General features: G+C 40.8%; 1 protein-coding gene across 6 annotated transcripts in view; it reads left to right on the top strand.

The window, feature by feature from the left end:
* The window catches only part of DNAJC6 (DnaJ heat shock protein family (Hsp40) member C6), a 151,113-nt gene that overhangs the window by 115,472 nt on the left and 17,121 nt on the right, over positions 1-18,520 (top strand). For all 6 annotated transcript variants that reach the window (XM_029949320.1, XM_029949319.1, XM_029949321.1 and 3 more), the window contains 8 exons: positions 3,680-3,813; positions 4,535-4,729; positions 5,573-5,690; positions 7,410-7,489; positions 8,345-8,538; positions 8,641-8,721; positions 10,945-11,379; positions 14,669-14,803. In XM_029949320.1, coding sequence (XP_029805180.1) covers positions 3,680-3,813; positions 4,535-4,729; positions 5,573-5,690; positions 7,410-7,489; positions 8,345-8,538; positions 8,641-8,721; positions 10,945-11,379; positions 14,669-14,803 — 1,372 coding nt within the window. The remainder of the gene's footprint in view (positions 1-3,679; positions 3,814-4,534; positions 4,730-5,572; positions 5,691-7,409; positions 7,490-8,344; positions 8,539-8,640; positions 8,722-10,944; positions 11,380-14,668; positions 14,804-18,520) is intronic.

The following is an 18,520-nucleotide window of genomic DNA, read 5'->3' as shown; positions in this document are numbered from 1 at the left end:
AATTTCCTTCATAAGTCTTCTATAGTTTTCAGCATACAGGTCTTTTACATCTTTGGTTAGGTTTATTCCTAGGTATTTTATGATTTTTTTGTGCAATTGTGAATGGGATCTATTTCTTGATTACTCTCTCTGTTGCTTCATTTTTGGTGTATAAGAATGCAACTGATTTCTGTACATTGATTTTGTACCCTGCAACTTTACTGAATTCATTGATCAGTTCTAGAAAGCTTCTGGTGGAGTTGATTGAGTTTTCATGTCATCTGTGAAAAGTGAAAGTTTGACTTCATCTTTGCTGATTCTGATGCCTTTTATTTCCTTTTGTTGTCTGATTGCTGATCCTAGGACATCCAGCATTATGTTAAACAACAGTGGTGAGAGTGGACATCCCTGTCGTGTCTCTGATTTCAGGGGGAAAGCTCTCAGTTTTTCCCTGTTGAGGATAACATTGGCTGTGGGCTTTTCATAAATGGCTTTTATGATGTTTAAGTAAGTTCCTTCTATCCCGACTTTCTCGAGGGTTTTTATTAAGAAGGGATGTTGTACTTTGTCAAATGCTTCTTCTGTGTCTATCGACAGGATCGTATGGTTTTTTTCTTTTCTTTTGTTAATGTGATAGATCACATTGATGGATTTGCGAATATTGAACCAGCCCTGTAACCCAGGAATAAATCTCACTTGATCATAATGGATAATTCTTCTTATATGCTGTTGAATTTGATTTGCTAGTATCTTGTTGAGTATTTTTGCATCCATATTCATTAAGGATATTGGTCTATAGTTCTCTTTTTTTGCTGGGTCTCTGTCTGGCTTAGGAAACAATCCACTCTCTAGACTTAACTTATATTTCAGAATGCCGAGAGCACTTGGAAAAGCAATCATGGATTCCTTATGTAATATGAGGAAACAGGAAGAAGAGGGGCCAGGCAAACAAAGACAGGAGAGTTTTTCCAAAAGATGGAGAAGGTTGATCCTGGGGTTACAGGCCCATGGACCTGATGGCAATTCAAATCAAAATTCTAATATAAATCTTTGCACAGATGATTTTAAACTTCTAGGAAAAAAGAGTCCTCATTGGTTCATCATGAACATGCATATCAAAACAGCTGACCTTTTACAACAAAACCAATAGACTCGGAAGAATCGTTTATTATATTCTTGCAAGGTATTTCCCAATTTCCTATAATCAAGATAGAGAAATTTCTGCTAGGTTATTATACATCTAGATGGATTGTGGCTAAGTACTTGCTTCCAAAGGCAGGTGATTAATGGATCAGCATCCTCTCAGGAGAAGGTTGCATTTAGTTGCCCTTTTAATTAAAAACAGTGATGAGGATGCGAAGATCAAGCTTACAAATTTCTCAGAAATGGGAGAGTCATATAATGAACCTGGATTTTAAAAGCCTTTGAAGGCTGGTTTTTTAATAGAAACTAACAATGTGAAATTAAACACAGGATAAATGTGAAGTCCTGAACCTTGTTGTAAAAGATTAAATATATTTGTCTCTTAGCTTAACACATCATATGAAAAAGAACTAAGGGTTTTAGTAGATAGAAAAATCAATAAGAGCTTAGAGTGTGACTTAGCCCACATATAAACTAGTTTGGTTTAGGGTTATGTTAGTAAAAGCATAGGTTCCAGGATGAAGGAGATGGTATTTCCTCTCTAGTTGGTTGGAGTGCACCTCATATTTTACATTTCACATCAGGGTAGCACATTAAAGGTTGTTGTTTTAAAATGAGTCTGTCCAGAGAAACTTCACCTAATGATGTTTCTTAAAATGGAATATTAAGTGAGGAAGAATCAAAGGAATTACGTATTAATTGGAGTCCTTTAGAGAAACAGACCAATATATAATGTATTTATTATAGGAATTGGCTCACACATTATGGAGGCAGAGAAGTCCCACAGTTTATTTGCTATCTGCAATCCAGAGAACCAGAAAATCTGGTGATGTAATTCGGTCTATGTCCAAGGCCTGAGAACAAGGGGCTCTGATGTCCCAGGGCAGAAGAAGGTAGATATCTTAGTTCAAGACAATAGAAAATTCATTTTTCTCTGCTTTTTGGTTCTATTCAGACCTTCAAGATTAGATGATGCCTACACCCATTGACAAGAGCACATCTTTTTTTACTTAATCTACTGAATCAGATGCTGATCTCTTAAAAAAAATGTTTAGCATTTATCTTATTTTTGAGAGAGAGAGTGAGAGCGAGCTGGGGAGGGGCAGAGAGAAAGAGAGACTCCCAAGCAGGCTCTACACTGCCAGAACAGAGCCCAATGTGGGGCTTGAACCCACAAACCTCAAGATCATGATCTGAGCCAAAGTCAGACACTTAACTGACTGAGCCACCCAGGCACCCTGAATGCTGATCCCTTTTCAAAACATTCTCTAGAAGTAATGTTTTACCAACTGTCTCAGCATCACTCAGTCCAGTCAAGTTGACACATAAAATGAACCATCATAGACTGGGTGTGTCTTTAACCTGGAAAATAGAAGGGTTGGCAGAAGGGAAGGGTATTTCAGATACATGGAAGGCTATCCCAGGAAAAGAAGTAGGTTTACTCTTTCCTGAAGAAGGAAGAATGAGGATCATTGAGTGGAATAGCCTTCAACTCTACATATTCAGGATGAAGAACTTTGTAAGTTGGACTGGGCGTGGCTTCTTCAAGGAGCAACAAGCCTTCTGTCACTCAGAGTGTTCTAGAAGAGTCTGGGCCACCATCTGTCAGGAATGTTACTACATGTATTTCTCCACTGAAGGTGGCTGAATCATGTGAAGTTTCTTTATTTTATATGAATCTAACACACTTTGGGTGAAATGTGTATATAGCATATTTCAAAAAGCAGTATTCGTCTAATCTGTGAACTCTACCTCAGGCTTGCAACCAAGGGACCTCAGCTACTAGTTCTGATCCTGAGTCCAAAGTTACTTTGAAGATTAGGTTATTTTCCCATAAATATATGCAAATCAAAATCATGTTGGTTGGTTTCTTAGGATAGTAGAGAGTCAATTTTTCCTTAAGAATAAGCCTTCCTTGCTGCTTTGTGATTTGAAGAGCTGGGGCAGAATTTGGTTTTCAAGTGAACACATTGTATTTTATTTTAAGTTTATTTATTTATTTAGAGAGAGTGCATGTACATAAGGTGGGAGGGGCAGAGAGAGGGAGAGAGGGAATCCCAAGCAGCCTCTACGTTGTCAGTGTAGAGCCCAATGCAGGGCTTGATCCCACAAACTGCAAGACCATGACCTGAACTGAGATCAAGAGTTGACATTCAGCTGACTGAGTCATCCAGGTGCCCCTCACATGAACAATTTTGAATTGAAAATCATTCTGTTAAGAATTCTCCCCATTCTCTCTACCCTCTTTTTTTATTGCTTTTTATTTATTTTTGAGAGACAGAGAGAGACAGCTGGAGCAGGGGAGGGTCAGAGAGAGAGAGGGAGACACAGAATCTGAAACAGGCTCCAGGCTCTGAGCTAGCTGTCAGCACAGAGCCCGACGCGGGGTCAAACCCACGAACTGTGAGATCTGACCTGAGCCGAAGCCGGATGCTTAACTGACTGAGCCACCCAGGCGCCCCCCCCCACCCTTTTTTAACTGCAAGCACAGCCATTCTCTGTGGTGAGGGACTGACTGGACCATGTTTGTGACAAGTTTATGTATCTTCCTTGGCAGGATGGACGGGCAGCATCGTCAATTCTGGTTGGTGCTATGTTCATTTTCTGTAATCTCTACTCTACTCCTGGCCCAGCCATTCGATTGTTATATGCAAAGCGACCTGGAATCGGGCTGTCACCTTCCCACAGGAGGTAAAGTAAGCTAGATGCAGGTAGACACAAATTCTAACTGGTATTGTGCACTTAAGAAAAGGAAAACCTTTTTTAGGTAATTGATAATATACTTCCATTAGTCACAGTTCCTTATTTTCTCTTATTTATTTATTTAAAACATGTTTATTTATTTATTTTGAGAGAACAGTGTGAGTGGGGGAGGGACAGAGAGAGAAGGAGGGAGAGAATCCCAAGCAGACTCCAATGTGAGGTTTGATCCCAAAACTGTGAGATCATGACCTGAGCTGAAATCAAGAGTCAGATGCTTATCTGACTGAGTCACCCAGGCACCCCTTCTTTTCTCTTATTTAAATTGCCCATCTTACTTTTTTTGAATTGAAAGTTCTTCTGATGATAAATTCTATAATTTTTCCAAAGCCAGATTTTAGCTGATAACCTTAACCTGGTAGATCAAATAGGAATAGATATGCCAATACAAAGCTAGTATAAAGCTTCCATAAGCTTTTTCATTTAATAAATACCCTTTTATCAGTTCTTTGGGGGAAGTACAGTCATGTCATTAGATAAAAGTTTCCATAAGTTATTGGTTGCATTCTCTTTTGGTAGTAAATGTTTAAGAAATTAACACAGTAAATTGTTATTATGTTAGTAATTTACAAGAATAAACTTCGTGGCCAAGTTGATTGCGTCTTTGGTCTGGTGTGCTGGGTACTCACAGAATGTCAATCTTCTACTTCAGATACCTGGGCTATATGTGTGACCTCCTAGCAGACAAGCCCTACCGCCCTCACTTCAAGCCTCTCACGATTAAGTCCATCACTGTCAGTCCAGTCCCTTTTTTTAACAAACAGAGAAATGGATGTCGTCCTTACTGTGATGTACTGATTGGAGAAACCAAAATATATACGACCTGTGCAGATTTTGAACGAATGAAGTAAGTCATGATACTTTTCTTCACTTCTTTTTGGGAGTTGCTCACTTCTTATCAAGGTTGAATTATATTTTTCCTGTGAGGAATACATCATTGTGAAAAGGCTAATATTAAAGTTGTAATCCTAGAAAAGCACAACTAAATCAAGAGATGTTGTGGCTCCCTCTAAAATGGAAATACAAGCTAAGAGACTAACATGAATTATAATGAGGGTTCAGACAGTGGTGGGGACAGAAGACCTGCACGTTTAGGAAAGAGATGACCTTGATGAAATTTGGTCAGGAGAAGGGAAGAATCAGGGCTGAATGAAGTTTCTAGGTGAGCAGCTAGGCAGATGGTGATGTAATGAAAGAAGTTATAGCATCCAAAATAAAAATCAGGTGCCAGTTAGAAGGTGGTAAGGGGTGTAGAGAGAAGGGAGCAGATGGTAACATAAAATGAAGTTAGTTTGGAATAGGTTGAATTCTGGAATTGGTTATCTAAGACCCTCAGAGCATGGCATTGCAGTTTCTATACTGATCTTGGTTGGACATTTTTGTTCCCTCTGTCTCTGCTTTTACTATTAATTATATCCGGGCTAGGTGTATTTGAGGATAATGTGATCTGCAGAGTAGGGATGGACAGTCGATTTATCATAAGTCCAAATGGGTCCGAGAGAGAGAGGGCCTAGTGTTAGACCAACACCATCCCATGGCAGAACCAGTTTGCACCCATGGCTATCCTCCTGATTCTGCTTAAGATAGCAAATGGTTCTTGGGTCCAGGGGCAACAGGTCCCTTGGCTCCAGCCACAGAGAACTATACAAAATTGAACTCTTTCAGTATATATTTTTGTCTCTATTTATAGAGAATACCGCGTCCAAGATGGAAAAATATTTATACCCTTGAGCATCACTGTGCAAGGAGATGTGGTTGTTTCCATGTATCACTTGAGGTCAACCATCGGGAGCCGGCTGCAGGCTAAGGTATGGTTTCAGGAAGAATCAGAGCATAAACTCTTTTGACTCTTCAATAGGAGCATTTTATTTTATTTTTAAAATAAGCTCTACACCCAGCATGGAGCTTGGGCTCATGCCCTCAAGATCAAGAGCTACATGCTTGGGGCACCTGAGTGGCTCAGTCAGTTAAGCATCTGACCCTTGATTTTGGCTCAGATCATGATCTCATGAGTTCGTGAGATGGAGCCCCATTATGGGCTCTGTGCTGACAGCATGGAGCCTGCTTGGAATTCTCTTTCTCCCTCTCTCTTTGCCCCTCCCCTGTCATACTCTCTCAAAATAAATACGTAAACGTTAAAAACAAAAGAGTTCTGGGCTGTACCGACTGAGCCAGCCAGGCATCCCTTAATTTAAGGAGTATTTTAGAGTCTATTCTCTGTATCCCTTTGGGCTTGAGTGACTTGTGATTTCAGAATTAGAAAGAACCTTTAAAGATTACTTATTCCTATTTCCCTCATTTTATAGGGAATGAGATTCGAGAGGTTGTGATTTGCCCAAAGGCCTTGGCATGATGACTTTGGCAGAAACTGACAGCTCTAGAATTTCTACCAAACCTTGCTCTTTAGAAGCTTGTGCCCACTTTTTAGTATCCCATTTGGATCAACGTGAGAGGATATATTTCTATTAAGGATGTAGGATTAAGTAATTATATTTTTTCAATTTTTTATTACACTAAAATTCACATGACATAAAATTCACTTTTTCAATGTGGGTAATATGGTTATGCTTACTATTTTTAAAAGGTTATGCAGCACCACTATATCATTCTTAAACATCTTCATCATCCCTAAAAGAAACCCTATACGTATTATTGGCCACTGCCCCTACCATTCTTCCATCCCCTGGACAACCACTAATCTACTTTCTGTCTCTAAAGATTTGCCTATTTTGGACATTCATATAAAGGGAATCTCATACAATATGTGGTTCTTTTGGTGGTTTCTTTCACTTAGCATAATATTTCTGAAATTCATCCATGTTGTAGTATGTATCCGTACTTCATTCCTTATAGGGACAAATAATATTCCATTATGGCTATATCACTTTTTATTAATCAATCTCTTCATCAGTTGATGGTCATTTGGGTCATTGCTTCTTTTGAGATATTATGAATGATGTTATAAGTAATTGTATTTTAATTCATCAAATATTTTCTAAATGCATGCTCTGTGCCAGTCATTGCCTTAGGGGTTTAGGATTGACCAGAATAAGACTATATCCCAGCCCTTAGGGAACTCAGACTTGCAAGAGAAATTCACCGCATGTACGAATATACATTCGCATAGTAGAGGTAGGATGAGATGCTATAATGGGAGTGGTCTGTTTTAGCCAGTGGTGGCTACCGAGAGAACAAGACCTTTGAAGGTGGCCTTGAGGGATGAGTTCATTAGGTTGTAGCGGGGGCATCCTGGAGAGAATGAATGGAATGTGCCAAAGAACGGCAGTGTGCAAGAACACAGGACATTAGTGGGAGAGAAAATGGCTTGGCAAAGCAGGGTTCATGGAGATGAGAGGCTAGAAATGATGCTGAGCCATTTCTAAATGGGAAGGCCACTTAGTATTCATACTAAACAAAAGCTCCAATGTAGAAACAGTTGAAGGTTCATGGCTCCCCAAAGTATAATTTCTTGATACAATTCCCCTTTCTCTGGCTGATTGTCATGTGCTTCTCTCATGTATTTGTAGGTGACCAACACCCAGATATTCCAGCTTCAGTTTCATACTGGATTCATACCACTGGAAACCACAGTTTTAAAGTTCACCAAGTGAGTGCTGCTTGGACCGAAATCCCCTTTCAATATAAGCAGCTGTGAAATGCTGGAAGCCAAGTGCCCAAGGCTCATTCGCTCTGTGCTGCAGCAACCCCTGGAATCCTGGGCTGCAGGACTGTTGAGTGTAGCTTCACAGCACAGAGAGCCTGGTTGCATTTCACAGCTTGCAGTTGGGTATAATTTGTCTTGAGCCCACATGGATCGAAGACTTCAAATAGAAAGGTCTAAAATTCCATGTGAGAGAACAAGATTGAACAAAGAGGCAACAAAGTATCAATACTGTGGCCCTTTGCATCTGTGTATCCCTTTGTGTTTTTCAACAGGGATGGCAGTTTAAACAGTGGTGTGACATGAGCAATGACTCTTGAGACAGGATGCCAGGCTGCAGCACTAAAGCCAGGGTACCCGACTGTACCAGACAGTGAACCTTAGTTGCTTTATTATAATGTGCTTTAGGGAACTCAGAGGGATGGCTACAGCCAGGGTGATAGGTAGGAGTGTGGGGGTCAGGGTAGGGGTAGACATTCAAGAGCTCAGGGTGACAGCTGGGGACCATCTCACTATGTTAACAACTGATTTGGCCCTGCCTGGGCACACTGGCTAGATCTATTACCCTATTTTCTAGAATGCTTTTATGTGCAGTGGTATCCAAATTCTTTAGTACTCATCATTCTCCTGTTTCCTTTAGTGAGGCCAGAACAGTTAAGTAACTTATCTGGTTAGTGGTTGATTTTTCCCTAGGAATGAGTCTCAGTGTTAACCCAAGTCAACCTGCAATGGTTTCTGTGCTGAGCATCATACTCGTTCCATTGTTTTTCACTGATCTTCTTCTTTTAAATCCCTATTTAGACCTGAGTTGGATGCATGTGATGTACCAGAAAAATATCCTCAGCTATTTCAGGTGACTCTAGATATAGAACTACAGCCCCACGACAAAGTGATAGACCTAACCCCACCATGGGAACATTACTGCACAAAAGATGTCAATCCCAGCATCCTCTTCTCTTCTCACCAGGAGCATCAGGATACTCTGGTCTTAGGAGGTATGAGTCACCTGGTGGTTTTGTTTTCAGGACAAAGCCTCTGTGTTATCACTTTGGCTTATTTCCTGTTTCGCTGATGCTGCATGGCCTTTTCTCTTGCAGGACAGGCTCCAATAGATATCCCTCCGGACAACCCCAGGCATGTTGGGCAAGGTGGCTTCTTTTCCTCTCTCTGTTGGCAAGGTACTTCCAAGCATTTCTATAAGTTATGTGGTTAGATACTTAAGTTATGTGGTGCTTCTATAGAACGTGGTCAGTTCTCAAAGCAGCCTCAAAGGAAGCAGCATTTAGAAATCATCCTGTTCCTCCTTACTTCACACCCTCCCTGCTCATTCTCTTTTCAAATCAGGCAATTTGAAATCACCTCCCTACTTGAAACTCCGTAGATACTCTTTGACTGATGTAAAAGGCCGTTTTAGGCTGAATTCTACCTTATCTTTCTATCCTGTCTTTTGGATTACATCTTCCCTAGATTTACGAATAAATGTGATATTTTCTAGGATTTCCTTTTATGCTGCCAACACACAAATTAACAAAACACTCTATCAAGTACATATTCTGAAAATATAAAATCTGGCGTTTCCCCCAGAGGGTTCCCGCCACGAGCAGGGCAGATCTAAGCTTCCCCTGGTACAGAAAAGGCAAACCCTTTGCCCATATGTCTCTGCTAAATGTTTTAACAGCCATGGCAAAAATTGGGCTCAATCATAGTACCCTTTTCCTCCAAACCTGGAGATGGTTTTAGAATCTTTCCAACATAATGTTTCAGCCACTGCCACCAGTAGAATGGCATCAGCATTCTATCCCTACACATTTGCCTCCTTGCTATGGAGTGTGTTGAGCTTAGCTGAAAGATTCAATGTAGAATTGAATCACAGGACTTTCTCTGAGAAAGGGGTAGGAAAATAGCTTTGACAGTGCTCTGGTTAGGGTCTTGATTGACCTTTCTTCACTATGTGAACATGAGACAGAGTTTTCTATGTATGGTAGGGAAAAAAAGTTCACAGAATCCTTTGAATTAAAAGCCCTACTTTCAGAATTTCCTCCTAGGAAATGGGACCAATAACATTAAAAACTGGAAAATTCAGTGAAACCTAGATAACAGGTCAACTCTTCAGTTTTCCCCAGTAACAAGTCCCCTATACCTTACCTTCCTCACATAAGGGTTTTTAATGAAACTTCACTTTTTCCTCTCTACTGACATTGTAGTAATTTGGAAATCATTCCTGTTAGTAGGTTCTGAAATAGGTTTTGGCACAAATGCACAATTTCTTATCTGAACTTTGCAGAAGTATTTTAGGAATGCAAAATTTTTTGAATTTTAGAAAGGTGATATAAGACATAAATTGTATATTACTTAGCATCCCCAACGGAGTTTCAGACAACTTGTAATAGAATGTATTAATGTTTCCACAGTGAAAATATAGAAATAATAACCTTGGGTGAGAAAAATGAAGACTGTAAATATTTTCATATCAGTTCTGGTCAGATTTTTCCAGCACTCACCTTTGTTCTAAATTAGGGAAACCTTTCCCTTCTCATAGCTTGCATTTCAGACTCGGGGATTAGGGATGTGGATCTGTGCTTGATTTAGAATGTAGGTCTACCTGACATTAAATAACAACGTTCCCTTGGAGGATCTGTCTCAAGGAGGGCCTGGGAAGTCACTCATCAGCCTCTCCATCCCTGCCCCAGAAGAAACCTCTTCCCTGCTGCCCATTTATGCTGAAAGTATCTACTTCCGGGATGGTGTGAGGACCATCCTTAGTGGAGCCTCTATGACAGTACGCTGGTTAGGTGTGTGGTTTCCTTCTGCTCCAGACCATGGAAGGAAAGCCTTGCTTTTGGCTTCAGGCCACATGGGGAAAAAGAAGAAGACAGTGAGAGGAGTCAGCAAAGGATGAATAAATTACGGGGCTTTTTTCAAAGTACCTAGAACAGCACCTGGAAGATAATAATCATAATCATAAACACTTAAGTGCTACTTAATATTGGTCTGAACACGTTCTCTTGATCATCTCATGGAGTTCTTAGAGAAGCCATCTGAGTTAGGTACTATTGGTTACCCCCGTTTTGCAGAGGAGAAAACCGAGGCACAGAGAAGTAAAGTAACTTTCTCAGTGTCACAGAGCCAGTAATCAGAGCTGGGATTCAAACCCAGGCTGTCTGGCTCCAGACCCTCTGCTCTTCCCAGTCCGCTATACTGTAGCCTCTCAGCTGCCCAACAACAGTGATTGGATGTAATGGGAAATCCATCCAGTTCTCTATTGGTCAGGGTCCGAGAGCATTGTTTGCTCAGGGCTGCTTCCTCTCTCTTTCCAGAGTTATGTGCTAACTCTACCTCACAAAAATCTGTAATGCTGGGGCCAGTAACTAACTATCTATTGGCATATTGGCCTTCTTTAGATCAGAAATCTGAAAAATCATTCTGTGAGGAGGACCATGCTGCCCTAGTAAATCCAGAAAGTGAGCAGTCGGACGATGAACTTCTGACCCTTTCCAGTCCACACGGCAACGCCAGTGGCGACAAACATCATGGAGCTAAAAAGCCCAGCAAAAAGCAGCCGGAGCCAGCTGCCCCTCCACCCCCTGAGGATGTGGACCTTCTGGGTCTAGAGGGATCTGCAGTGAGTAAGAACTTCTCTCCGCCGGTGGCTCCTCCCACCAATTCTGAACTGCTGAGTGACCTGTTTGGGGGTGGCGGTGCGGCCGGGCCTGCCCAGGCTGCCCAGTCAGGGGTGGAAGACATATTTCATCCGAGTGGACCTGCGTCTACCCAGTCGACACCACGCCGCTCTGCCCCCTCCACCTCCGCATCTCCAACCCTAAGAGTGGGAGAAGGTAATTTTTTCCATGTCACACTGAACCTCTCAATTTTGAATTGTAACCTTTGGGCCAAGCAGGTAGTATTGAACTTTCCTAATGAGCTAGGCTTCTCTCGTCTCCCTGAAAGCCCCTTAGAGGTCTCTATTTACAGTAAAAGGGAGAAATGTCTGTTTTGGTAGGACAGTATAAGAGTGAATGTTTAATCAAGAGACTATAGATGCTGGCGAGGGTGTGGAGAGACGGGCACCCTCCTACACTGTTGGTGGCAATGTAAACTGGTGAAGGCGCTCTGGAAAACAGTGTGGAGGTTCCTCAAAAAACTATCCATAGAACTCCCTTATGACCCAGCAATAGCAATGCTAGGGATTTACCCAAGGGATACAGAAGTGCTGATGCATAGGAGCACATGAACCCCAATGTTCATAGCAGCAATGCCAACAATAGCCAAATCATGGAAAGAGCCTAAATGTCCATCACCTGATGAGTGGATCAGGAAGATGTGGTTTATATATACAATGGAGTACTACATGGCAATGAGAAAGAATGAAATATGGCCATTTGTAGCAAAGTGGAATGACCTCGAGGGTGTCATGCTAAGCGAAATAAGTCAGGCAGAGAAGGACAGATACCATATGTTTGCACTCATAGGTCTAACAGGAGAACAGGAGAAACCTAATGGAGGACCTGGGGGAGGGGAAGAGGGAAAGAGAGTTGGGGAGAGAGAGGGATGCAGAACTTGACAGACTATTGAATACTGAAAACGAACCGAGGGTTGAAGGGGAAGGGGGAGGGGGGAAAAGAGGTGGTGGTGATGGTGGAGGGCCCTTGTGGGGAAGAGCCTTGGGTGTTATAAGGAAACCAATCTGACAATAAACTATTAAAAAAAAAAGGAGTGAATGTTGAGCTCTTCACCTTTCTTTGCTGTTTTTCCTCCCAAAGCTTCAATCTCTGAGCTGCTTTAGTTACTTCTTCTTGGAGCTGTAGATTGATGAATTATTACTAAAAATAACAGCTAATATTTGTGGGCTACTTACTATTTGCCAAACATGAAATTTAATACTAAATGTGGATTCAATTATTAAAAAATCTGGCAATTAGGTGCTTTTATTATCCCAATTTTTAAAGTTTATTTATTTATTTTGAGAGAGAGGGAAATAGAGCACACATGCTAGGGAAGAGGCAGAGAGAGAGAGAGAGAATGAGAATTCCAAGCAGGTTCTGTGCTGTCAGCGCAGAACCTGATATGGAGCTTGAACTCATGACCTGTGAGGTCATGACCTGAGCTGAAGTCAAGAGCCAGACTCTTAGCCACTGAGCCACCAGGCACCCCATCCCTATTTTTATAGGTGAGGAAATAGAGGCTTAGGGTCAGATTAGTAGATACATTTATAAGGCTAATCATTGGTGAGGCCAGGGTCCAAAACTGGGCCATTTGACTTGAGAGCTCTCTCAATTTTCCTGTAATGTCTTCCTGGAACTGTAATTTTCTGAATCCACTTTGGTTATGCAAGAGAGTACTTAGTTACCTCAAGATATGTTTAAGGGACCTAGGCCAGCCGCACGGCTGACTGTAGCAGAGCAGCCCTTGCCAGTTGGTGCCTAAGTGGTTCAGCTTCATTCTGCTCATTGCTGCAGATTTAACCTTTCCTGTGACTGATCATCCACAATTTTTTGAAATTTGCAAGGCACTGTAGCTGGGTAAGCATTTTAGCTGCCTCTTCTTACCTGATATCACCATTAACCAAGATGACATCATATTAGGAAGAGTAAAGAGAAACGTCTCAGCTTTCCACTCACATGGTAACCTGCGGGAACTTCCTCTCCCAAGCTAATCCTGCAGTTCTCAGAAGGCTTTGGGTGGTCTTGATTTATAGTAGTTCAGTTGGAGGCATTCTTTGTAAGAGTGAGTCTTAAAATCCTAGAATGTGGTTGCTGAGGCTCGAGCTCCTATGTTAGTTATCGATGGAGCCATGGTGGGACCCAGGTGCTCTGAATCCCAGGCTTTTTCCTCTCTACTTGGCTTCCTTTTATTTAGTTTTCACTCATTATAGTGAATAAAAGGTATCAGGGAAAAAATTCTGCAAGATCCAAACTATCATAATACTCCACTGTTTCAAGACCATGTGCCTTGTGTGACTTTCAGTGATTTAATTCATCATAGTCCCACGCAGATAGTTATGTTCTGATGTCAGAGCTAGAAGAGATCTTCGAGACAGTAGTTAAATCTGTGCCTCAGGTTGTAGATAATGAAATTGAAGCTAGATATATTGATTGACTTGGCTTTCTGAAACCTCAGTTTCACTGTCTATAGAATGAAGATAATACTACTGTCTGAAGAGGGGGGGACTGAGAATAAGCTGACGTATTAAAATTTTTTTTAATTTTAATTTTTGAGAGACAGAGAGAGACAGCGCAAGCAGGGGAGGGTCAGAGAGAGAGGGAGACACAGAATCTGAAGCAGGCTCCAGGCTCTGAGCTAGCTGTCAGCACAGAGCCTGATGCGGCTTGAACCCATGAACCATGAGATCATGACCTGAGCCAAAACCAGACACTCTACCGACTGAGACACTCAGGCACCCCCAGCAGACCTATTTTTTATGAAGGGCAAAGTACACCCTAAGAAATGATACAATATTAGTTTTATTGTATTGTTGCTGGAGACCTCAGCTGCTGGCTTTGTTCTAGTCTTCTTAGTACATTCACAGACTTTTCCTCACTTCACTAAATCTGTATCTAGTTTCTAGCAAGTGGTTGAGAGGTGGTGTTTTGGGAACAGCATTTGAGTTATGTGGCAACACTCATTTTCTCCTCTTTATCACTTTCAAGTGAGCCGGAGACCACTAAAAACACAAACAAAACTAAGCAAAGCCTGGTCAGTGGGGTTTTCTAGTGCTCACCTTCATAGCAGATGCCTTCTGCCTGGTTTTTGTCCACCTGGCATTTATTCAATACAAGCACAGTTTACTCACTGAGCATCTCCTTTGGCCCAAGCATGGTTTTGCCAGTCATTTATAGAATGCCCAAGAAGCCCTGGTTTGTAGTATTTATGGATCATCCAATGGATAAATCGACAGTGCTCCCGTGTCCACGAAGTTGGGATTCTTCCTGGGGTCAGAAAGCCTCAGGTTCCGCTGTTGGCCATGGAGGAAGTTTAAGGATAGGAGGCGCCTGTGGAGTAGCGCAGAAGGCAAGCCTCATTATTGAAGATATGGCTCAAGGCCTAGCAATAGTGGCAACACTTGAATATTTATTGAATGAATGAACTCACAGGACCAAAAAATATATTTTTCCTTCTTTTTCCTAGGTGCCACCTTTGACCCATTTGGAGCACCTTCTAAACCATCAGGTCAGGATTTGCTGGGTTCTTTTCTGACCACATCCAGTGCTTCCAGTGACCCCTTTCTTCAGCCTACAAGAAGTCCTTCACCTACAGTGCATGGTAAGAACATATTTTATATTGTGTTCAGTGGAACATAGTTTTTCACAAAATAACATTAGGTCCTCAGATATAAAAGCATTCTGTATATGTTTTTTTTTCCTTTGTGGAAAGCTATATAATGCATCTCTCTTTTTTTCTTAAAAATTTTTAAATGTTTATTTATCTTTGAGACAGAGCAACAGCAAGCAAGCAAGCACAAGTTGGGTGGGGGATGGTCAGAGAGAGAGGGAGATGCAGAATCTGAAGCAGGCTCCAGACTCTGAGCTGTCAGCACAGAGCCTGACATGGGGCTTGAACTCATGAACCACAAGATCATGACCTGAGTCCAAGTCAAATGTTTAACCGACTGAGCCATAGTCGGGGCCCTTCTCTTTTGGAAATTAACAATTACATTAACATTTTATTTTATTTTTAAGAATACAGTGATTTTACTTAAATTCAAAATGAAATGTGTATGCCTATAATTTTTGCATAAGAGAGGAAAGAAAACACATTTGTTTAAAGCAGCCTGTCAAAAGGATGGTATGTTTGGGAGGGAAGTGTTATTGGTATCCTTAGAGAAGTTTCACTTTATAAAGAAAACTCAGAGCCCTTGAAACTAAGTAGATCATGTATTTTTATCTCATTTTAGAGAAAGATACTGAGACAGATAATTATTGACTTCCCTAATATGAAGTATCTAGTTAAAAATAGAAAATATACCAGAACTTTTATCTCATAATTCCCAGGGCAATATATTTCCTTCTCAACTCTGTTGCCTCACTCTGCCCATGCAAAATACCAACAAAATCCTGCTTAAATTAAATCCGTATGGACTTAAGTCCAAAGTAGTATCAATAAACAGATTAGTTTATTAGCTTTTGAATGGTTGCAGTACATTGTAGACACTGGATTTGAACAATAAGAATTTAATCTTTTTTTTTTTTACCATGGATAAAAGTTTATTTTTTATTTCATTTTTAAAAAACATAATTTATTGCCAAGTTGGCTAACATACAGTATATACAGTGTGCTCTTGGTTTTGGAGGTAGATTCCCATGATTCATCACTTACATATAACACCAGTGCTCATCCCAACAAGTGCCCTCTCAATGTCCGTCACCCATTCCCTGCCCCCTCCCATCATCCCTCAGTTTGTATCTAAGAGTCTCTTATGGTTTGCTTCCCTCCCTCTTGTTTGTAACTATTTTCCCCCCTTCTCTTCCCCCATAAAATAGCTACATTAACATTTTAAAAGCTCTGGGATATCTTGAGCACATGAAATAGTCTTATTTTAAATGCTCTCTAGGATAAAATACACACTGGGTTTCAAAACTTAGTACAAAGAAAGAATGTAAAATATCATTAATATTTTCATATTGATCACATAATATTTGACTATATTGGGTTAAATACAATGTATTAAAAGTAATTCCATCAGTGTTTTTTAAAAATTTTTTGATGTGACCACTAAAAGATTTTAAATTACATGTGAGGCCCACTTTATATTTCTCTGATGTCCATTTGTAAGTGCAAAAGGGTATCATTTAGGTGACTGATTAAAACTGGAACTCTTTAAGGGGAGGACAAATGGCTTCGAGCTAGAGAATTGTAGCTGTTACCTGATGTTGAAGGCTATTGAACAATACTGGCCTCAACCCGGAGGTTTGGGACTCTATGGAAGGTACCCTGAGCTCACCTGGTGATTTCGTCTAGTCATCAGCTTGACTTCTTGGAAGCCATGCAAATACAAAGGGAAGATGGGTTGTACGATGTTGATCAAATTCTAACTTGGCTAAACGTGAGAACTCATTCCAGGAATAACTTTTATGGGTGATTTCCAATTGGTCTTAAACCTCAAACTATTTGAAGTGGGCCCAGCAGACAACACAAGAAATTCACCTCTTACCCTTGAGTAGGGCCCACTGAAGAGAATCTCCTGATCGGGATGGTTATTTTGGGATGAAAGATGCAGGGATAGAGGTTAAACCTATTGTTTTTGCTATTTAAAATGTAAGTCACATCATTGCTCTGCTGAAATGGGTCTTTATGTCACTCAGCATGGAAGTCAGAGTCCTTAGGTGGCTTGTGTGGCCCTATGCGCTTTTGTGCCCAGATGGTGTGACCCATATCCTCTCCCTCTTGCTCTCTCCACTCCAGTCATACTCTCCTCTTGCTGATGTACTGGCTGTCACCTCTTCTCCAGGCATTGGTGTGATTCACCTCCTTTGATCTTTCTCAGCTGGCACTTTCTCAGTGGGGTCTACTCTGACTGCTCCATTTCATATCCCAACTCATCCCTGTGCCTTGGCTCTAGATTTTCCTTTCCATTATATTTATCAACTTCCAAAATCCTCAATAATTTACTTATGTGTTATGTTTCTTTTTTGTTTTCCATCTTTCCTCCCAGAATATGAACTCACAAAGGCAAGAGTTTAGTTTGTTTTGTTCATTAATGCTCCCCTAGTGCCTAGAAGAATTACTGGCACATAGTAGGTGTTATCTATCTTACCATATAATATATAAATATAAAATGAATTAATTCATTTTTTCTAAGTCTCTTTGAAGCATAGTTAGTGATACTGTTAATAAGGTTATGTATTCTCCTTTAATACTTTGAACTTACTATTTTCATAAGGATACTATCTTTCGTGTCCCATACCTATGGATGTTCATAGTTCAGCATGACAATTGTGGACTCAGTTCTCTGTTGCTTATGAATTGGTTAGAAGATGTTTATCACCCATTCGGAGCCAGTTAGCACCTTTTGTTTTTGTTTTTGTTTTTTAAATTTATTTTTGAGACAGAAAGAGAGAAAGAGAGACAGAGCATGAGCAGGGGAGAGTCAGAGACAGAGGGAGACACAGAATCTGAAGACAGGCTCCAGGCTCATGAGCTAGCTGTCAGCACAGAGCCTGACGTGGGGCTTGAACCCACAGACCGTGAGATCATGACCTGAGCTGAAGTCGGACACTCAACCGACCGAGCCACCCCGGTGCCCCAGCACCTCTTTGTTTTGTTGCTATACTTCTTATTTTGTCCTGTGTCATGCCAGTGACTGAAAAGACTTTTCCATTATCCTTGCTGGAAAAACCAATCATTCTACAGTTAGCGGGTCATTTGCATTATCTTCCTACAGGATAACATATAGGCCAGAGTCAGATGTCAGACTGGGAGGTCAGATTGCTCTGACTTCTATAAGGCACCACCAATATCTTCTGAGAATCAAGAAATACTGCTTTTGAGTTCTACAGATATTTACTGCATGTGTACTCTGAAGAGAACAACCACTTGAGGCATAGTGTGGAATAAAAAGTAAATAACCATAATTAAAGACAAATTGAAAATATTAGGTAATTACCTTTCCATTTGTATGTTCCCATATCTTCAACAGATTTTAAATTTCTTGAGGACATGTCTTTTAGTTTTCTGTTCTCTCCCATGGTGCCTTGCATATGGTAGATGGTCATAAGGATTTGTGGGCTTGATTAGTAACAAATTTGAAGTTCTAACACGTATTTCTACATCCTAGTTGGATATAAGACTACGATCAGAGTGTAAGGAAATTAAATAGCAAGTATTGGCGAAATTGTCACCGTTTTCATGGGTTACTGTGGTAGAAGAGGAATAGAAAAGAGAGAACTCTTATGGCTGACAAAGACATGTTCTTTTAGACTTAATGATGGGAAAGTGCAAGAAGTTCTGGTTGGCATAAGCAAACAAAACAGGTGAATACAA

This window comes from Suricata suricatta, chromosome 8 (genome assembly GCF_006229205.1).
Source record: "Suricata suricatta isolate VVHF042 chromosome 8, meerkat_22Aug2017_6uvM2_HiC, whole genome shotgun sequence".
NCBI lineage: Eukaryota > Metazoa > Chordata > Mammalia > Carnivora > Herpestidae > Suricata > Suricata suricatta.
The sequence above is the reverse complement of the archived record's forward strand: the minus strand, read 5'-3'. Positions and strand labels throughout refer to the sequence as shown.